Source organism: Ambystoma mexicanum, chromosome 8, assembly GCF_040938575.1.
Source record: "Ambystoma mexicanum isolate Mex_15411 chromosome 8, UKY_AmexF1_1, whole genome shotgun sequence".
NCBI lineage: Eukaryota > Metazoa > Chordata > Amphibia > Caudata > Ambystomatidae > Ambystoma > Ambystoma mexicanum.
Genome location: NC_090929.1, coordinates 1226844887 through 1226867445, shown reverse-complemented (window position 1 = coordinate 1226867445; position 22559 = coordinate 1226844887). Strand labels below are relative to the sequence as shown.

At 46.8% G+C, this 22559-nt stretch overlaps 2 protein-coding genes across 4 annotated transcripts in view; both read right to left on the bottom strand.

The window, feature by feature from the left end:
- The window catches only part of TNKS2 (tankyrase 2), a 2182082-nt gene that overhangs the window by 861327 nt on the left and 1298196 nt on the right, over positions 1–22559 (bottom strand). For all 3 annotated transcript variants that reach the window (XM_069611330.1, XM_069611331.1, XM_069611332.1), the window contains exon 19: positions 10745–10994. In XM_069611330.1, the coding sequence (XP_069467431.1) occupies positions 10745–10994 (250 nt within the window). The remainder of the gene's footprint in view (positions 1–10744; positions 10995–22559) is intronic.
- LOC138472912 (DNA replication factor Cdt1-like) lies at positions 18087–20692 on the bottom strand. Its single transcript, XM_069611329.1, has one exon. The coding sequence runs from the start codon at positions 20587–20589 to the stop codon at positions 18688–18690; it is 1902 nt and encodes a 633-aa protein (XP_069467430.1). The 5' UTR covers positions 20590–20692; the 3' UTR covers positions 18087–18687.

Below are 22559 nucleotides of genomic sequence, written 5' to 3'. Positions count from 1 at the left end.
TTAGAGAGAATGTCCACAGAGGTCTCTAGGGGGCAGCTCAGGTGGAGGGCAAACAGGAAGCTGAGGCGCAGGAAGAGAGCCAAGGCCTTCATTGCCCTGAGGCTCTCCGTTGCCATCCTCGACGGTATCTTAGTCGTCGTCGCCCTCGTCGTATGGCTTGACCCCAACGTTTCCCTCATTGCCTTCACCCTCCTGGATGATCTGAAAGTAGACAAGCTCCTCCTCTGAGGAGATATCCGTGCTCTGGAGAACCTCTGCGCCTACCTCCAGTTTCTACGCGTACAGAGGGGATGTCTCAGGGAGATGACCGCCATCTTTTTCTCTGGGGTCTTCTCAATGGGTTGGAAAGAAGACTCCCTCCTGGGAAGGAGGGACTCTCTTGCCTTCGGGGGTGTGTCCTGCGGGTCCGCCTCCGCGGCCTTTGAAAGGGATGCTACCACCTCGCTGGAAGGAGGGTCCTTCGTCGGGTGTACCTGGGCCTTCATGGTCAGGACCAGTCCCTTGTACTGTTTGGCCTTTGTGGCTGTCCTGGATGCCTTGTCATGCTTGGCCTTCTCCTTAGGGGGTAGGTCGGAGCCCCGGTCCCCCGTGGCCTTCTCTGTCAAGGGCAGGCTGGCTGAGTTTCCCCGGATGGTTTGATTTCCTCTGGAACGAAGATCCTGAGCAATGGCTGGTGATCGAAGTTGCAGGAGACGTTGGATGCGCCCTGGCTGCAGAGGAGCCTGCCGCAACCGTACTCCAGGTGGCAGTGGACTCTCAGTACTTGACCTTTCGTTGGACCCATCCAGTGCAGAGGCTTTGGTCTGAAGCCACTCATTCAGCCGCTTACGCCGATCCTTCAACGTGCGTGTTGAGAATTCACAGAAAAATGCACAATCACCCTCCTTGTGTGTTAGATACAAGCAGTAAAGGCACTAAGAATGTTTGTCGTCCGAGAAAACATTCCGTAAGCTGCAGTCGGAGCAAAGCCTGAAAAGGTGGGCGGAATCCTTCTTCTCCTCTGACATGGTGCACACGGCTTAGGCCTGAAGAATCTTCTGGAAGTCTCCACGTAGAAACTTGACAAAATCTGTCCTTGAGGGATGCTGAAGAATCTGAAAAGCAGATCCCCGTTAATCGGAAGGGTGATCGATGGAGCACAAGGCTCGATTGACCGAAAAATAGAGCAAAACTCTTCTAAAAAGTTAAAGACGCAGTAAAAGCTAGAGAGCTAAGCACGAGGACTCCCAACACTTGAACGTGCGGTAAAAAACTGAAGATGGCTGCCAGAGGAGGGGCTTAGGTATTGGGCAGTCATTGGCTAGGGGCAGTATGACCCAGAGCTCAGTGATTGGTTGTGAGGAGAAAGACAGTTCAGAAATTAAACTGAAATTGATTTTTTCTTTTACCGAGGATTCCCAGCCTGACGACAGGGAATATTCATGAGTATGTGGTTCCACGCTAGACCCCATTCAGGAGAAGAAAGCACTTCATCCATGCCAACAAAGTCTTCGGGAAAGCCCTCTAGCGCATTGTGAATCAAAGGGATCACGTCTTATAAGGCATCAGTTTACCCTCACCTAAAATCTGGCCTATATTTGCAAAAATGATAAGTTTCTCACCGTAGTGACTAACATACTCCTAGTCCATATTCCCCTTTCCTCCATACTGTATGGGCGTCCCTCGCTAGGGACGGGAGACGGAACCTTTTTCACCAGAAAACATCTTCTTCCCCTTTAAATTTAGAGGCGCGTGGGGGCACGGCCCTGTGAGCATGCGCTTCCCTGACTCCGCCCACCGGCGCCACTCCCCAGTCCCCTTTGACAAGTGGACAATATTGTCATTGCCTTAATGACACCAGTTAATTAAGGAGGAGGATGGTGGCACGTATGGAGGAAAGGGGACTATGGACTAAGAGTACGTTAGTCACTACAGTGAGTAATTTATAATTACTCCTACATCTCGTCCCCTTTCCTCCATACTATATGGCCGATTACAACTGAATGTAGCCCCAGGGCAGAGAGGTGACCCTCCTAAGAAAACAAGTTCTTTAATACTGCCTGACCAAATGCTGCATCTGATCTGGAGCTGGCATACAAGCAATAGTGCTTGTAGAAGGCCGAAGACATAGCCCATGTAGCCGCCTTGCTGATGACCTGCCACGGAACGTGCCTCTGGAAAGGTACCTGCCGTGGCCTTGGCTCTGATAGCATGGGCATGCATATTTGCCAGGAGTGGTTTGTGTTGCCCCTCATAAGCCTCTTTGATGACCGTAAACATTCATCTTGCTATGGAAGTCTTGGAAGCTTGATAGCCTGGCCTTGACCCACCGAAGGTGACAGATAGCATCTGATTTGTGGAAGCTCTTGGTTCTGTCTAGGTTAACTTTTAGAGCATGCCTGACATCTAGACAGTGCAGTACCCTCTGAGCCTCATCCTTCGGGTCAGCAAAGAAAGTAGGTAGCACTATCTCCTCATTCAGGTGAAATGAGGAGACTACTTCTAAGCACCACCTTGTCCTTATGAAAAGTAGTATTGGGCTCTGAAGCCACCTGTGCCAGGATTTTACTGACCCAGCGTGCAGACGTAAGACCCACCAAGAGGGGTTTCTTAATGGTGACAAGCCTGATGTACGCGGACGCCATTGGCTACAACGGTTTATGCGCCAAGGCGCCCAAGACTACATTGAGGTCCCACACGGGGTGTGGCTTGTTGATAGGTGGGTAGAGCCTGGTGAGGCCCGCCAGATGTCTTAACTATCGGGTTTGAGGATGAAAATAACTCCTCCTCCAAGTTCTGATAGGCCCCGATGGCCACCAGATCGGTGCGGCATGTGTCTACTTACACCACCGAGCGTGCGAGGTATGCTAAGAAGCATAGCACGTCATCCAACATGCAAGACAGAGGATTAAATTCCTTTGATTCCGCACAGTGACAAAACCTAGTGCCCTTCCTCTATTACTGGCTCCTAGTAGCATCCCTCCTAGCGCCCTATATGAGGTCTAGGTTAGCCTGCGACAGGCGCAGATGCCTTAACGTGACCTGCGCAGGAACTACGCTGCGAAAGCTACCCTCCTGGGAGTGGGGTGGTTGACCGTGCCTCCCTGCTGAGATAGTAGGTGAGCTGGGACCAGCAGAAGGTGCATCAGGGGCTGATCCAACAGGCTGAGCAGTTCCGAAAATCACGGCCTCGCCGGCCACCAATGAGCTATCCGAATGATATGTAGGTGCCGAGACTCTCTTATCTTGCAGATTACCCTGTGTAGGGAGGGAAGGCATAACCGTTCATGTTGTTCCACTGTATCTGGAACGCATCGCCCAGAGAGCCCCAGCCCTGTCACTGCCAGGACGCAAACTGAGGGCACCTCCTGTTGCACCAAGTGGCAAAGAGATCCACCTGAGGCTGACCCCATCTGTTGAAGATCCCCTGAAGGACCTGTTCGTTCAACTACCATTGGTAATTGTCCACGCCCATCCTGTTGAGCCTGTACGCCTCTAGGTTATTCTCCCCAGGGAGGTAGATTGCTGCCAAGTGTATGCTTTTCACCAGAGCCCACTCCCAAATGCTGACTGCTAGAGCGCAGAGGGAAGGGGACCTGGTGCCACCATGCTTGTTGATGTAATACATGCTGGTGGATGGGTCTGTTTGAATTGGGATCGACTTGCCACTGACCATCGGGAGGAAGGCTTTGAGAGTAAGCCAGATGGCCATCAACTCGAGCCAGTTGATGTGAGCTTCCCAATCCTAATGGGACCAGACTCCGTGGAAACTGTGGCTGTCCAGGGTTGCTCCCCAACCTTCTAGGGATAAGTCTGTGGTGATGGTAACCTGCGCTGCTGGTTGCCAGAAGGGCCTGCCTAGCGGCAAGTTGTACTCCGTGCTCCACCAGACTAGGTCCTGGTGGATCTGAAGTGGGATGCTGACAAGTTCCGCCTGGGAACCCCACTTCTGACTCCAAGAGGCTGCGAGTGCAGCTGCAAGCATCTCATCTTGAGCCTTGTGTGTGGCACTGCTAGTAGACATGCTGCCATGATGCCCAGGTGGTGTTCGTACCACCATGCTGATGTACTGCCCTGCTGAGGAAATGCCCTGTGGCTCTCTTGATGACTGTGATCTTGTCCTCTGAGGGAAAAACTCTCTCAGAGCTTGTATCAGAAATAAGGCCCAGGAACGTTAGATTATGTGTAGGCTGTAGATGTGACTTCTTGAGATTGATGGTAAAAACCAACTTGTGCAACGTATTCATGAGGGCGGAGGAAGTGTGTTGGACTGCTTCTGGAGATCCTACCCCAACGAGCCAGTTGTTTAGGTATGGATAGACGTGGTGACCCTGGGCCCTGAGAAGGGCTGCCACCACATCCATAAGTCTGGTAAAGACCCTGGGGCCTGAATTGAGGCCAAAGGGAAGAATCTTGTATTGGAAGTGAAAGCCCATGATCCTGAATCTCAGAAAGGACCGATGGGGCTGCCAGATCGGGACGTGTAAGTACGCATCCTTCAGATCCAGGGAGCACATCCAGTTTTCCATGCACAAGGTCTCCGCTATAAGCGCTGGGGTAACCATCTTGAACTTTGAAGAGGGAGGGAAAGGTTCAAGGTGGAAAGATTCAACACAACTCTCAGGCCTGCTTGGTTCTTCTTGTGTATGGCGAAAATATGTGAATAGAAGCCCAGACCCCGCTGGTAGGCTGGGACTTTTCCACTGCCTGACTCTCTACGAGCGATCGAATTTCCATCAACAGAGTTGATGTCCCAATCTGTGGGAGCAGAGGGGAGGAGAAAGGGGACCGGGGGATCGTAGGCGGTAGACCATGGACACTACTGAGAGGATCAACGGGTCCGCGAACCTCATGCGCCAGCATTGGGTGTGAAGGGCAAACCTGCCCCCCACCGAGGACACGTGGACCCAGATGAGTGTGTCATGCCTTCTTTCCCTCTGAGGCAGGGGCTGAGGAGGGGGACTGAAAAAAGGCCTTATTCCCTGCATTGTGCTGTTTGCGGCAGTGTTGGCTTGGAGACCGGTCCGGCTGTCTGGACCTTTGTTCTTCAAAGCCTTGTCGGAGCGCTGGTGGCAGTCTGGGAACTGTTCATCAAGTTCCTCATCGGTGGTGGAATGAAAAAGGTTGCCACCCTCCAATGCAAGGTCCAATATGCGCTCCTGGATGTGCGGGTTGAACTTGGTAGCCCGTAGCCAGGCTGTTCTTCTCATGTCCGTAGCGATGCAGATGGCCCGGCCTGAGGTGTCAATGTTGGCCACAGTGACTCCATTATGTCTTGTGGGACGGTTTTTGCTTCCGCCAGCCCCGCCTTCAAGCGCGCCCGACTCTGTACCAGAAGTTCCGGAAGGAAGCCGGCTATCTCTCGCCAAAGCCTTTGGTTGACAGCAGCAACCATAGCGCCCGCATTGGATTGACGAAAGTGCAACGAAGCGCTGCAACAGACCTTCTTTCCATGCGCTTCCAAGATGATCTTCTTATTACCCAGGAGTGTCGAGGCTGAAGTAGCCGAGGGGGATTGCGGCTTGGAGTAGAGTGAGGCCGCGGCGATCGCCGAGGAGTTTGGCTGAGGGTGTGCCGACAGCAAGAGTGGATCCCCCTCCATTTGCTTGTACTTGGAGTCAAGGCGCCTACTGGTAGGGTGCGCAGAACGGGGCTTAAGCCATCCTTTTATGGCCAGAGCCACAACGTCCTTATGCATTGGAATCCCTGTTCCAGCCGCAGCGCGTAAAGTGAGGACCTCTGCCAGGACCCCCGCCTCTGGTTTTTCAACCTCCAGGTATTCGTAAAGACCTGCGAGTCGTTCATGAAATGCCTTGACCGAGGAAGGCATGTCGGGGTCCTCCTCCTCATCGGTGTCCACCAAAGTGTCCTGTTGGTCCGGTGCAGCTAGAGGACTACTGGGCGCCGAGGGCGGAGGTGTACTGACCGGTGTGGGGGTTGGACGCAGGGAAGAGCCCCTCACAGGCTGGACACCTGCTGAAGCCTGGTGACGTTGACATGCGCCGGAGAGGAGCCTGGCGCCGGAGGACAGAGGTATCTGAATAAAAGACTAAAAGACAAAGATACTTCTGAGGGGAAGAGCGCGTGGAATTACTAGGCCGAAGCCTAACCGAGGAGTGCTGGTGAAAGCGGTCCATTCCAGTCGACGTGGAAAAGAGGACTGAGGAGTGGGGCCAGTGGGCGGAGTTAGAGGAGTGCATGTTCCCAGGGCAGCGCCACTGCGAGCCTCTAAATTTAAAGGGGAAGAAGATTTTTTCTGGTGCAAAAGTGTCAGTCTCCCATCCCTAGCGAGGGACACCTATACAGTATGGAGGAAAGGGGACAGGACGTAGGAGTACAATTGTCTTTTAGAGCCGGAGTAAACTCTAGCTAAGTGTCAGCATCAAAGGAGAGGTCTTGGAGAGCTTGAGGGAAGTAGTTACCAATATCGGCACCAGATCTGAACTTGTAGGCATGCATTTGCAGATCATGAAGTATCTTTGCCAGCTTGTCAAAGTGCGGTGAGACCTAACTTCACTACCAGCTCCAGGACTAAAGCTGCCAGTGCCCTGCCAGAGTTGTCGTCATCTGCCATCTGAAGTCCTCCCACTCCTCAGTGGAGGAGGAGCATGTAGGAAATGGTATCTTAGGTGGTGGAGACTCCTCAGAGATATCCTCATCATCACTGGATCAGGAATACCACATTCTCTCCCTTGAAGAGGAGGAAGAAGAATGCTGGTTTGCCTTGCAGGGAGAGCAGGATCTTTTGCAGTGTTTCTTCCTTACCTTCTATTCTTTACGTTATCCATCTCAAGAGTGGGGGCTACTCATTAGTATAAGTCACCCATCTTCTATTGGAAGAAGTATCTGAAGCAGGGCACTTTGACGGAGTGCGCTCCCCACCGTTATGGTGAAAGTGTAAAGCTCTGTGGCATGCATGTGGAGGGCACTTGTGCGTGTATTGGCATGAAACGCAGTCATGTGTAACATGCTCCTCCCCGAGGCAGCAAAAGCACAACTTGATGGGAGCCTGAAATTAACATATGCCATGTATAATCTCAGCAGGGCTTGAAGCTCAACTTTCAATATGGCATAGCACAGTTAGATAAAACAATGAGTGGCATTCCTAAGCAGTGTAATGAGTATGCTAGACAAAAAGTCATGAGGTGCCAAATGGTTATAAATATGCTGCCCAAGACATCACATCCAGCATCATGAGGCTTGCAACAGAGTCAAGTGAAGCAGGCACGGACAAACATGGTGCCCGCATGGCGGTGGAAAACTTTCGGAAAGCAGCTAGCACTGTAAGATCTACATCGGAGACGAGGAATTTGTGGGAAGAAGAAATTAATTCGAAAAATAGATACTCATGATCAGATATCATACCTGTTCCATAGATAAACAAGAAGCCGTTTCCTGATTTCTTGGCTTGTCTGATTAGAATGCCTCAATGTTAGGGAGAACTCTCATCTTATGGCTAATTTCCCTTACCTATAGAGTCCCCCAGCAACTTTGCTGGATTTGAAGGGTTTGTTTTTTTCTCCTGCTAAGAGTGAGACTCTTTTTCCCACTCTTAGGCCTTTTTGCTATGTGTGTTCTAGGCTATTTTTGTGTTTAATGCCTATGGGGTTTTTCTCACCCCCATAGGAACCATTTTTATCCACATGTGTTACACAGCACCCTCCATGCAGTGACACCGGGGTGTCGTAGCGACCCCCAAACATAGACTCCATACCCTGGGACTGACTACTGTCTCCCAGGGCATGTAAAGTCCCAATTGACTTTACTAGTCAATTTTTATGAACTAAACCAGTACAACCCATCTTACTATGGAGGTACTGGGAAGGGTTAATAGTTTTTCCCTGGTGTTAATTTTCGAGAGGGCACCGTACAGTCCCTCTCTCAAAAGTTTCTGGCTGGTGGCAGTGGTTACTACCGTAAATATTCGACCACGAATATTTCCCTATGGGATTTTCCCATTGTTCAAGGCTACAACATTTTCTGACAGCCTCTAACATAACCACCGGTTTATTTTTATATTAACTTTACTCCGGTAGGTTTTATTTGCCAGAACTTTAATAAAAATTCTTTGTGTCTTTCTCTAAACTCCTAACCCAGGTCGGGGATCCTTTGTTCGTCCTTTTGGCGGGCTTCTGCCAAGAAGCCCTCCTTTCGGCGCCACTGAGTCTGGAGTGGGTCCATTGTGTGGGAGGGGGAGTAGGACCCTGGACAGAGTTGCCTCAGCAACCCATGTCGCACTCTGTCCTGATAGGCTGGAGGGTCTCCCGCCAAGATGACCACTCCACTGTGTGAGTGACAGCTAGACTGTATGAATGGGGATCTTTTTGCATAGAAGCAGGTCCTGAGGACTGGAAGAGCAAGACGTCGCCACTGGAACTAAGAAGCCGAAGCAGAGAGAAGCCAAAGACACCTGCAACGACTGAACCACCAGTGAAGCCCTGCTGCAGAGTCTCACCACTTTTCTCCACACAATGAGAAAAGAACTTCATCTGCAAGAGCCTTCTTCCCTTGAGCTGGTGGGGCCAACCAGTTTGCCAATCGCCTTCCTGGACCTGCCCTGGTTGAATCGCCAGTACCCTGTATTCAGAGACCAGATAGCCAGGCACCCGTCCACCCGGACTGCGTTTTAAAGGAGTGTACCTTTTATTCGTCGGGCAGCACCGCGGCTGGTTTCATCCCTAGGTAGTGCAGTAACTCGTACCTTCCTCCACGACGGGATGCCTCTCTTCCTCTGCTGGATCCCCCGAACTGCAGGAACTACCAGGAACAACCGCCACCGCAGGAGCCACTTCTTCATATTACGGTACATTGTTCCGCCAGGCCGCCCTTTTTTTGCGTGGTAGTGCTAAAGGTGTTTTCAATCCTTTACCTAGCTGTTGGGTTGGCCGCCCCTATCTTCTAAACATTGTCTTTCACCTTCTGCATCCACCTTTTGGAATCGTTAACCAAAGACTTGACTGCAGCTACAAGAACATTTTGCTCCTGGGCCCTTTGCCCTGTACCACTGACTCTGGCTAAATTTGTTAGAACTGCCTTCTCTAGATTGCTTCTCAACTGTGTTGGTGAACCTACTTCTTATAACCACCTTTTCCTTCCCACTTTTTAAACTTGTGAAGTGCCATTTTGCTCGGTTTTCATTTAAGTATTTCCTATGCTAAAGTACTGCCTTGCCTAAACCTATTCACAAATTTATGGGAAGTGTTGCTAGGGTGTGTAAGAAGATATTCCTGTATAACTTGTCCTTTCCTTCCCTTGTGAGAAATTGCTAGAGTGCAATTGGTGTTCGGTTTTCACTGTGCCGTTTAGCTCAGTTTTCACTCTTGCTCAAACTTGTCTACAATTTAACTAGGGAGTTGTGTATACTTTTCTTGACTGATTTTAACTTACTTTATTAACTGTGATTAATATGTTGAACTAGAAGTGTGTTAAATATATATATATTATTTTTAATACAAAGCTTTGGTCAGTGTTTCCTTGTGCCATAGTACTGTAGTCCTATTGTGTAAACCCTGAATACTGCTCATCTCCCTCTTGAGATAAGTCTGACTGCTTAGCCACAGCTACCAACTAAATCTTTGTGTTACAGACGGATACCAAAGGGGATTTATTGCTCATACCTGTAGTCTTAATCTTCTGTAGTGCTCCCTAAGGGAACTGCACAGGATTCTGCCTAACACTCAACAACAACAAAATAGCATCTGGTATGGTACATCTTTCTTAGTGTGGCATTTTCCAGTTAGTTCTTAGTGTGGCATTTTCCAGTTAGTTAAATAAGGATATTACATATGAAGCAGTCAGTGTGATGGTAAGTAAGATGACACCCAATCGACAAAGGTTTTATGAAAAATACTATATTATGCTTCTGATTTTCAGATAATCGGGTGCAGTAGAGCAAAATAGTGTAAAAGCGACAGAAAGCAAGAAATAGAACAGGTTTCCCTACAAATTGAGTACCTCTGTCACAATCTTAGAAAGTGTATTAGATAACAATTCTGGTAGGCTGAAGCGAACAGACCAATAAATAACTATACAGCAATTTAAAAAACTAGAGCAGCGTATTATTTATAATTCAAAAGAGTTGGTACGCCAACAAGTGTTTCACACTAAAACAGGTTCTCAATTTAATACATTTAATGCGTGCTTTTTCGAGGACTAAGAATAAATGACTACACTTAGTGACCAATTAATACAACAAGTAATTAAGATTGTGTAGAGGTTAGTGTTTCAAACATTAAAACCGTACATATTGTTTCAGTCACTTGTTATGTTTACGTTATTCAATGGAGAGTGTTAATATTTTTGATTTAAAATAATATGTGACTTCTTTCTTGCCTAAGCTTTTATCTTGTAACTGCTCTGCCCCCTGCTGGACACTCATTCAACATGCAACTCTCTTTCAACATGTGCTCTTTGATGTTTGTTTCTTTTTTATAGCCTGCACGGTTTCCTTGTATAATGTGATGCAATTTCAGAAGAATTATATTTTTGAGGGAATGGGAGGCTACCCTCTCAGCTAGTGAAACGCATTTAGCAATGCCAGCATTTTTAATGGAACGAGCTTTCAATGTCATTTTCTGAGTAACAATTAAATGTGTTAAATCGAAATGGTGGTGGTATCAAATGTTTGGTCCGAGTAGTTGTAGGAGGCGTAAAAGAAGATCTACATCTGTAAAATAATTGAGCCCATCAGGCAAACATTCCCTTCCCTCAGAGACAACACAGGTAGACAAATATGAGTAGCAGAATAAAAGTAAGCAGGTCCTACCTTGTTCCTTTTTCTCTAGTACAACTTCTCCCTCTGCTCTATTTGAACTGAGAGATGGGAGCTCTGAAAAGCTCGTAGACAGGTTGTCGAGGCTACTTGCAGCGGAGAGACTAGATGGGCTGGATGAAACAGAGGATAGAGCCAAAGGGGCTCCAGCAGGCTGCGATGCACTGATAACCTGAGGTTTATAACACAGTGGCAATGCAGAAGGGGGCATGGCGGCTGTTAGCAGTGCGCGGACGTCATCTGCCTAAATGTCACACAAACAAATATAGCATTAGTACTGCAAACGATCAGAGACCCTTTTTAAAATGATACATCAATATGAATGCAGAGCAAAAAACTAGCACAGCTTAAAAAGAAGCATCTACATTTTCTTTTGGATATGTTTTATAACAACATTCGGGTGTATGTAATTTCTCGAAGCGCACGCGACATATTGTGACCAAATCATAAGAATTCTAGCACATGATGTAAATACTTTTGTTTATTAAAACATGTATATTACTCTGTTTTGCTTTTGCTTAGCCATGTGGGGAAAACCTTAGACTTACCTCTCCCCTGCCCCAGGCAAAACAAGTTATTGAACTCAGACAGGCAAAAATCACACATAGAACAAGAGTTATGGTAAAAAATATAAATGGCTTGTTACAGGCCCTATATTCGCTCCTTATAAATGGGCACATCATACACATAATAAATATGTAGTTAGTTATATAGAAACATAGAAAAAGAGAGCATCACCGTTATCAATATTGCAGAAGACGCCTTCATCTTGGCCACTACCAACACTGTTTAGTCCGAAAAACAGGTAGGCTAAGAGATCACACGTAATAACAGGGTCTTGAACGGCGAGTCTCACTCTCAGTGAGACTGCATCACCCAGGGGTCCACAGAGGAAAAACCTCTTCTCTTATGGGAACATGTCCCCGCCCTTCTCAGTTATGACTGCCCTTGGCCGAGATCATGAGTGGAAGGGGGCAAAGAGTGGATAAAAACAGCCAGAAGTGGAAAAACTCAGCTTCCTTCTCCTCGCATTCTCCCAGGACCCCTTATCACTGCACCTGCAGAGAACACCGACTCCCTTTCGGGCTCGTCCTTCAGCGGACAATACAATAACTATTCTCCACAGTAAGCCCACCCAGCAACAATATTTATGTGAACTTGCTTTGCCTTCACTGCCTGGATGCACGTTTACTCTGCTGAGCCCATGAAAAACGTAGGCTTTCATTACGGTGATGGGAGATGAGTGTCCAAAATGGCTGCACACTGAGGCCATGTTATTTTATCTCGCATTTCACATAAGCGTTACATTCCACCCGTTGGACAATCAACTACCATAACCCATCGGGCGAGCAGGAGGTACCCAAAACCATCAGACTATTCTCCATAAATTCAGAATGCACAAAGCACAACAAAAAGTAATTGCTACAGCAGACACACCACAAATACAAATCAAAGCAGAACGTAGTGCTTCAGGAACCCATGCGAATAATTCCTTCCAACAATACCTGTCTAGATCTTGTGTTACTCGGGCAACCAGATCCTTAAATTTCTTAATGTGCTTTTCAATAGACCGGGAATGGTCTCTCAAGTCAAAACAGCACATTCCTTCTACTGTTTCACAGCCCAGATTATGCTTCAAAAACAAATAATCTATAGCTGTCATGTTTTGTAAAATAGTTTTTTCTAAAATTTCTATTATGTAGCAACAAACGGCTCAGTTAAAGATTGCAAAGCAGCCCTTTAATTACTAAACAGGCAGATTTAATCATGGTTTTATATCCTCGAGCTGCTAGACCCCAAATCCCAATAATGGAAATGGCTAACACTAATACTTCAGCCTCAGAAAGCAAATGGACATCAGAATTGGGGTCAGGTGATAATGTGGAATAGGAAGCAGCACGTGTAGATCGCCTAACTTCCAAATTGCAAAGGGAACATCATTAAACCAAGATGAGTCAAAGCACAGGGGCCACCTGAAATATTAGCAGGAATGTAGGGTTCAGGTGACTAGCAGTCGAAACAGTAAAGTTGCATAACATATTATTTGATACATCAACACAAACATTTATATGTCTTGTACATAAGCGTTGCTCAAAATTGGCTCACTTTCCATCCTTGTCTAAATTCAGCTGTTGCCTTTTTCCAATATAGGATAACAGACATCTGCGGGAGCAATGTCATGAGTCACAATGCGCGTCATGTTCTTCAATTTGTGTGCAGTGTCCGCGCAGAACTTACAATATTCATAAACAGGAAAATAATTTCTGACATAAGAATGTTCGACCAAGGAATCGTTATGCATGACCCTGAATAGATTTTTCAGAATCAGGGCAGGCGTTGGAATAGCCACAAAGCATGTTGAAATCAGATTTGCAGAACTGTCCACGTCCGTCAAACAGAACGTTGATGAATTCAAAACTTGTCGGGCCAGATAAACCCATATGTTCTCAGGTTTCCTGACAAGGGCTGAATAAGCCATGATGTGAAAAGGAATTAGAAATCCCAGAAGGGAGCGAACTTAAGACACTAAGTTGCTGCCCCCACTGGTTGGTTCCTCAATGCACCACGATAAGCTGCAACAGACGCATTATCCGGCACATAACTAGTAGCAGGTATATCAGTCTTCATCCATATCCCCGAATCCAGTTGGAGAATGGAGACATCTGACACATCCTCCGACATGCTGACATGTCCCCGGACCATCCCGAAGACACTCCACTGTGCCCCTCACACAGGCACTCAGCATACTGAGGATCTAAAACATCAACATTCAGAAACAAGATATCAGTGAAGTACATCACTCGCGCAAATAACATTTGTCAGCAGGAATAGGAGTCCATTTCTTTTCCCCGGTTCCATTACAAGAACCACTTGATCCTCCCTGACTGAGATTACATCCGCCGAAACAGGCGGACCATTAGGTTTTTCAAGCCATACTTTGGCACCAGGAACCATTACATCTGATGAGCCAAAACCCTTGTCCCCACGAATGGTTAATAGCGTGGGTGGCTCTCCCTTCTTTACCATGGAAAATTTTACAGGTACTAAGATCAATTGGGCCACTCGATCTCCCTTGGGGATAGGCAACATATTTTCCCCACTGTTGATGAGAATAACGTTAATCGCGCCCTGATAATTTGTATCCACAATCCCTCCTAATACTAGGGGCAATTAATTCCATATGTTTTAGGGAATTTGTACCCCAATTCCTGTATCGATCACAGTGATACCTCTTGGTTCAAGACGGAATTCTTCCGTTGCATGCAAATCCACCCGAGCAGACTTGGGAGTGGCACGGTAAGGAGCCAATCTACCAGGAGATAATTCCCAGTACAAAAGAGTTTCAATGGCCCTATTTGATCTGATTTGTAAGGGTGGCGTTATCATGCGCATCAATGGAGTTTCACCGTTTGCAATGGGACGGTTATTCAAAATCTGTACAGCTTCGAACACACGTTCACGCAATCCTTTCAAGGTACCATCACCCGTTTTACATAACTGTGCTTTCAATAATCCATTAATTCTCTCAATTAACCCTGAAGCCTCAGGGTCGTAGGGGACATGAAAGATCAATTCGATTTCTTTTTCATGACAACAATCCAGCACCACCTTCCCCTTAAAATGGGACCCATTATCACTTTAGATTTGTAGGGGATACCATAATATACAGGCACTTGGTCCAATAATTTAATTGTGTTCAAATTTCTGCACATTTTCTACCAAAGTTACCGCCGGTACTAGCATAGGAGTGTGTTTATTCAACTCACGATAATCAACAGTCACTCTGAAGCTACCATCTGATTTTTTGACAGGCCAGATCAGATTGTTCCAAGCCATGGTTATTGAACGTAACACACCGGCTTCCACATATTCTTTGATGGTTTCAGAAATTTTCCTTCGGACCCCCGGGAATTCAATATTGTTTCATGGACACTCTTTTAGTGGCTATCGGAACTTGCCCCGGGGGCATTTTCAATTGTCTGTCAATTACGGGTGTACAAGGGAAAGAGCTCACTCCAAACTGATAAAGTTTACCTCCTAATCCAAGGGTTAACCCTTATAAAATATCAAATCCAATAATGTATTCAGGAAGGGGAACAATTAAATCCTGGTTTGTGTCTCTACTTAAATTACCAATTTTCATATCAATTTTCGTTTGGACTGCAGGGGTCTCCTTGCCCCTAATCTTGTGATCGTAAAATGTCTTCCCTTAAACCTTGAAGGATTTCCATGTGTCAATGAGCCCTCCACCTCAGTATCAATTAAGGCTCGGACCTCTTGTGCGTTTCCGGATTGTCAAAATAATTTCACTTTTACATGAGGCTGTCTGTCCACTTTAACAAGGGTCGCCGTTACCAGAGTATGACCCTTATCTTATTTGTATTTGGAGTGCATGTATTTGGATTCCCTTTCTAACATCGCACTCACCATCTTCCTTAAGTCTACATAAGTTGGCTGGGAAGGTGCAGACCTATTGGGAGACTCATTATCTTCACCCTCTGGAGGTGGTCCAAAAGGATCCTGCTCCTCCTTTCCTCCTTTGGCTTATGTACTTCCTGCTGTTTCACTTGTTTGTAACACCCCTTCCCATCTAGGCCTCGGTTTTTATATAGCGATACATTTCCTGCGTTTCAATCCCATCAATGTCTCCCCACGGCACTCCATCTTTCAGTAAAGCTAGAAACCTATCCTTTCTGGATACGTGAGAGTCACAGCTATCAAACCTCTTCCCAGGAGTGTGTCTTTCATTTCGTCCCTCTCTCTCTAGACCTCTCAATTGATCCTCTGGTTTTTCCCACTCTCCCAAATCGGCCAATTGGCTAATAGCATTCACCACCTCAACCAGTACTTTACCAGTCATTCCCACTAACAGGGTCATCAATGTTTTTATATGCCGGGGGGCAGTTCGAGTAAGATTATTTCTAGCAGAAACTGATAGGTTTATCAACCCCATGTGTTCTGGAGTTTCTTCATGAATGGCTTCTCGCATATCATGTTCCCTTAATCTTTGAATAGCTTCTTTCAGTGTGTACCATTTTATCTCTTCAGTAGGCCAATCTGACGTAATCGGATACTTGTGGTTACACCCTTGGGCTGCTAATTGTAAGAGACATATCTCCCTCATCCCCGTTAGCATCACGAGGAGGGACAGCACGTAGGGTCTCCTGTATCTGGACTTCCTGTGTTAAGGGTAGGAAACTGGCAGAATCAATCGCATCTACCAGGAGACCTGCTGCCCCTCCGTCTAATAATCTAACCATCCAGGCTAACAAAGATTCGCCAGCCCTCTGTTTAATGATCTACCCAATCTCATGTTGTGAGTAATCCTCGAGTGCAGTTATATCCACCACTCCTCCTGGATTCATTGGATGACGACTCATCCTCCTAAATACTACAGGTTTAACCGTTACCTCTTTCTGACTAGGTTTGGGCTTGGATACAACCTCTGGCTCGGAACCACTTTCAGTACTAGTACTATCGAATACATCTCCATCCCATTGATCGGGCTGCCAATCCACCCCTGCGGAGGCAATCACAGTTGCCACCTTCTGAGAGTTGCCCCTCCCTTTTCTTTTCCGATATTTGTAGCAAGCAACCCTCACCGCAGCTCGCTCGGCCACCGCTTGATATTTGTCTGCCTAATCATGATACCATTTCATTTGTAGCTACGGCATCAATGCAATCTGTTTTTCAGCAGCCAATTCCTTCTCCAGTCTTTCGACATTCGCCTGCAATTCCACATTGTTGATGCATCTTTCGAAAAGCACGCAACAGGATCCAACCCCTTCTTCCTAGAGCCGAACGCTCTTTTCCCCTTCTCTACAGACACCTGTCGCAAGCATTTTGCCACAACTTCTGGACTCGCTTCTCCTATACTTATGTCCCAGGTCTCGCTCAACTTCACACCACATGCCCAGGTTTGTGCGACTATCATACGGACTCCTAGTCGACACAGGGATAGTCACCTCAGGACAGTCTCCACTTGCTGAGCTTCCTTTTTTCCTAAATGGGGAACTCATGGTATCAAATGGATGTTTCACTTCCCTATGGTTAATACCTCAATACACACACACACACACACACACACGCACACCTTTTTATTTAAATTTTGTCGTTCTGAGTCCAAAACTTTAAATTCAATTTTTAGCAGGCTCCTTTTTCATCAATATCAGCACAAACACCCTGCTCACATCGGCAAAATCTTATGCTTTTGCTTGCCCACGTAGGGAAAACCTTAGACTTTCTTCTCCCCTGCACCAAGCAAAACAATTTATTGGACTCAGACAGACAAAAATCACACATAGACCAGAAGTTATGGTAAAAAAATATAAATGGCTTGTTACAGGCCCTTTATTCACTCCTTATAAATAGGCATATCATACACAGAACAAATATATAGTTAGTTATATAGAAATATAAAAAAGAGCATCACTGTTATCAATGTTGCAGAAGACACCCTCATCTTGGCCACTATGACACTGCTTAGTCCCAAAGCAGGTAGGCGAAGAGATCACACGTGATAATGGGGTCTGGAGCGGAGCGTCCTCCCTCTCAGCTAGACTACATCACCCAGGGGTCCAGATTCGAACTGCCTTCCACAGAGGAAAAAGCTCTTCTGTTATGTGGGCATGTCCCCGCCCATCTCAGTTATGAAGGCCCCCGGCTGAAGAGCAGATCACAAGTGGAAGGGGGAAAAGAGTGGAAAAAACCAGCCCCCCTTTCCTCGCATTCTCCCAGGAACCCTTTTCACTGCACCTGCAGAGGACTTCGACTCCCTCTCTGGCTCGTCTTTCAGCAGACAATACAATAACTATTCTCCACAGTAAGTCCACTCAGCAACAATATTTATGTGACATTGCCATGCATTATTTAGTGTCAAGTTTAGTGGTGATTTTTTAAACAAAGAAACATTGGTAGGTTGTCATTTCATTTGGTTGCTGCCAAGAATAAGAAAAGTGTTATAGCAAACATACATGCATTTAGACAGGTATGAACACATCAGTGTAGAAATAAATTGTACACATTTTCTTATGACAAATAGGAAACATATCGATTACACTTAATTAGGTAAATAGAAACATGTCCTCGGCATGTAAATGTGTATTTTACATGAAATTAGTCCATTAGTTTAGTAAGTTCCATTGCATAGGTTTATCTCACTTCACAACGGCAGGTAGTCTTATGTTTTGTATGGTTCTGCTACTTGAGATCATGTATTTGTGTTTAAGGAAAATCTGTGCTACAAGCGCCATGATAGAAAATCACTGGGCAGAACACACGAGGTGGAGCAGCAGCCTGGGAGCTCTACTTACTGAAGAAATAGCCCAATTAAATGTTTTTTTTTTTAACAAGATAATTTGTTTATTAAAAACGAATATTTTGACAATGGATGCAAACAGTTTAAACATTATCAAAAGTTGCAGCGAGCACAGAGCCCAAATGGAACAGACTCAAAAAAGTAAAACGTGCAAACATAGTCAATTATAAAACAAGTCCTTGTTATTTGAAGGTTTACATAAACCTGCTCAGCAAGTTTAGTTCACAGCCAACGAAGGGTTAATCCCAAAGTCAAAAACCCGGGTGTGGCTAGACTCTTTCCAGCGCATGTCTGAAGCCTCGGCCACAGTGCACTCAATATAGAAAACCATGTGTACGGAGGTTGTATACTGGAAGGACATGGTCTTGAATTTAAATGTTTGATTGAGGCAGCATTTGAAAAGTGTACATAGGGCACTTCAGTGATCAGCATGTCCGAGCCTACACAAAAGGCTTACCATCTGTAGACTTAACTCCATAACATAGTCAGCAACAATAATTTATGTCTTTTATCTTCAAATCACGGATCCCTGATCTTTGTAGTTTTGGCTACAGGTTCTGCAAAGGAAACTTATGAAGATTCAATGTCAATTAATCCAGGCCAAGCAAAGGCAATGCATTTAGAGTCCTTCCTCCACCTTAATTTTTTTTGCTAGTGCCTCTTGAACGAGTGCAAGCTCCACTGCCTTGTCCAGTTTCAAGTAAATGTCTTTGCGGACTGCGTGAATGCCAAGCCAACTGGGAACCAGTTCAGAGAGGAGGCGAAGGTGTCTCTCCATCTCTCTCTGCGTCATGGAGGAGCGATAGCTAGCGATCACTCGGTTACACGCCACCTCCATAGTCAGCGCAGGCTTCTTCTCTGCCACAAAGACATTACGCAGTATCCTGGCCATGTCTGGCAGCCTAGACATCATAGAGAGCCTCTCCTCCTGCTGCGGGTTCCGCGTCATTATAGCTTGCATTTTCAGGGCTTCCTTTGCTCGAATCCTTTCCAGGAGGGATTGCGGGACCCCCTTCAAGGAACAAGGCACAGCAGTCAGAGGACTTGGCTTCACAGAATCCTCCGCTTCCTTTTGCTCAGTCAAACCACCTTCAACGCTCCTCAAGGCCAGATTCGCCAGAGCCTTTTCCATCTTGGGCGTCATCATGCCGCGAGCCTTATTCAACACTTCCTGGGCCGTGTTGATCTTATCAATGCGAAGGGAGAGCGGCAGCTCGGCAGGAATAATGTCAGGCACGGTGTCAACATTGAAACGAGGGTGCCAGCGGGTTATACATTCGTCAACGGCTAACAAGCGTGGGTCAAGCGACTCCAGGAAAACCCTGTGATGTTGTTTTACTATGTTCACCAGGTTGTTCCCAAAGACACGGCGACGCTCCAACTGGCACGATGCCGAGAGCTGTGGCGGCCCATTGATCTTGCCTTCATCCACCAGAGGCTCTATGGTGAGCTGGTAGTCGGATTTCTTCACACCCTCCTTGTATGTTGGGATATTGTTCTCCTGGCGGAATCGGTAGGCTGTGGGGTAAACCGCTTTAATTTGGCCAATGTTGGACTCCACAAAAGGCTTGCGCATCATGTCCTGCACACCCTGCTTCACTTTTGCGAAGGTCACAGTTTCGCTTCGGTTAAAGAGCATTCCCACAATGGTGTCCATGCTGCGGAACATCTCAGCCAGCACTTTATACTTGTAGGGCAAGGACAAGCCGGGTGGCACATCCTGGGCAAGGGCATGGAACCGCTGGTAGGCTGGTGCCTTCTCCGGGGCAGCACCTTCCTCACTCCTTCCATCTTTCTTCTCTGTGGAGTCAGCGACTTTGGATTCCTCCACTTCCTTTTGGACATTGTGCCGTTGTCTCACTTTCAACCGTTGCAGCTGTTTCTGGAGACTCTTTAGGTCCGAGGTGTTTTTCACAGGCGTCAACACACTCTTGTTAGCAGATGCGCTCGCAGGCTTTGTGGGCAGGTTCAATTTCTGAGTTATTTCTTGGATTCTATGCATGCGGATATTAAGCTCAGACTGCTTTGAGGTGGGCTCGGTTTTCACGTCCAGAAAGTTAAGGTCTTCTTGCCATGGGCTCGTCCGTTTCAGACTGGGTGATAAGATACCATTCATAAGGTTCTTGCCATTCTTATCCAGGGATGATGGGGTTAATGGCTGCACAGCTGCACTGGGGCTCGGAGTTGCAACCAGCTCAGTGGCCACTGCACCCTCCCCCGCGGACAGGATGAGCTTCTTGCGGGCCGATCGCTTAACGTCTCCGGGTGGCTGATCGCCGTCAGACTCCGGGCGAGGGCGCTTCTTCCTGGAAGCGGATGCCTTGGGGGTAACGAGAGCGGGCGGGTCAGAGCCTGGAGGCGTCCGCGGCAGAAAGAGCGCGAACTTCCGAGGGGGGCTCAGCGTAGCTTGCAGCTGCTGCTCAGCCCGCACCTTGCGGCGCTTGGCCGACAAGGGCCCCGCGTTGGACGGGGAACCGACCTTGGTCTGGGCGAAGTAATCGGTCATCCGGAGCTGGGCCATGGCGGGAGACGACGGAGCCAAGCACGGAGCTTTTGGATCGCGAATTTAGCAAAACAGGCGAGGTGCGATGCAATGCAGCCGTCCACACAGCAGCGTTACAATTCCAAACACGTTCCAATGTTTTAGAATTGTTCATTATATTCCCAAGTATACTCTGGGGCTGGGTAGCCCACATGTAAATGCATGCCTCAGAATATGCTTAAGCTCATCCCTCCTGTTTTGCTAAAGTAATGACTTGCCTTTGGTAATGTTCTATACTAGTCCTTCCTCCCATCGATTGTTAAAGCTGAGCAACTGATTTGTAGTAGATGGGATTTAACCCTTGTGAATACTTGTCCATTTTTGGATTTAACCCAGATATATATTTTTTGCAACAGGTTTAATTCACCAGGACCTGGAGTGCGCGCCTCGCCTTCCTTCATTTTCAAACATTATCAACATAGCTTAGTTTTCCAATGGATTCCTTCCTCCCATAGAGTCCTAATTTTAGAAAGACTCCCCAGAGCAGTACAGAATTTAGAGGAGGGAGGAGAGTGAGGAACCATCACCCTCACCAGGCAAAGACGTGCAGAGAAGCCCATGTAGCCGCATGAAAGAAGTCCACAACAGGGACTTTGCTCTCCAAGACAAGGGGCAAGTGCCAGGCCTCTGGCAGAAGGAGCATTGAACCCTTCAGCTACCCCTAGTGGGCCAGGTCATGACATTCTTAAATGCAAAGAACAGTTCACCTGGACAGAGTACACCTCATAAAAGAGGCATATAACACAAATTCAAGCAATAGTGTTCATTACAAACCCACATCCTTCAATCATCAGTTTCTCCTTACCAAAACTTACACAATACATTTTCCCATTGCAGTAATTAAACACTATGGCATTTCCCTGTGTTACAGTGGCGTTAAATCAGATTAGTAAAAACAAATTATGGTAATGTTCTTTTTGATTGATTTGTCCTTCCTCCCACAGATTCCTGGTCTTAGAAATATTTTCCAGGTGAAAGTATGGCCTCAAACCTTTTCGGTTACAAAGGGGCAAGCTGCATCTATGCATCTACAATGCTCGTCATCATTGGGGCAATATCTCCAGATGTATTGCCAAGGGTGCTATATATGGAGCTGGAAGCACCCCATGTCATGAGTTCTGCCCAGAACTCAGACATGGAGTAACAAGAGAACGCCCAGTGGATATGAGCTATCGATAGCTTTGGAGACTGATGAGAAATTTGTGGCACAAAAAACGAATCCATCAGAGAAAATACTACTATTTATTGTTGGTATTTATTATGGATTCTTTCATCCTACAGATTCCTCACCTGAGAAAGACCACCAGAACAGAACATGGAGGAGAGAGAAGACCGGGAACCATCAGCCTCATCAGCAAACTGCAGAACTGCACAACCAAGGCAGGAATGCTGACCTAATAGGTAATCCTGACAGTAATGTTTGTCAAATGTTTGGAGAAGCGCTCATGTAGTAAGCCTGGCAGATGCCCACAACAGGGACACTAGCCTTTAAAACAGCAGAAAGTGCTAGGCACAATAGGCACCAAGACCTTCAGATACCCTTAGCAGGCCCAACATCATAGCATTAATACATCCAAACAACAATCCACCTGGAGAGAGTCTGCTTATTAACAGCCCTGCCAGATTGAGCACTAGAAAAACAAATAGCGTGTCAGTGTTTGATGCCCCACTGTCCTATTTATTTAATTTAAGCATTTGTAACGCGCCTTAAGTCCAGAGGTTAACAAGTATAGAGACTAGTCGTTAGCTGGGAGCTGTCTCAGAGGAGGTGGAGGGACGAGGGCATTGAGACGACAAATCCCTTCTGCAGTTTTAGATGGGTGAGGCGCTGCTTAACCCCTTAACTGCCAAGGGTTTCCCTCCCCCCAGCGCCAAGGCCTTTTTTGGCGATTTCGCGAAGTTGCCATTCAATCAATTGTAACTTTTTGGTTACATGAGATCTTGCCAAA

Excerpts from the sequence above, each read along its gene's own strand:
- LOC138472912 (XM_069611329.1), bottom strand. The coding sequence starts at position 20,589 with ATGGCCCAGCTCCGGATGACCGATTACTTCGCCCAGACCAAGGTCGGT.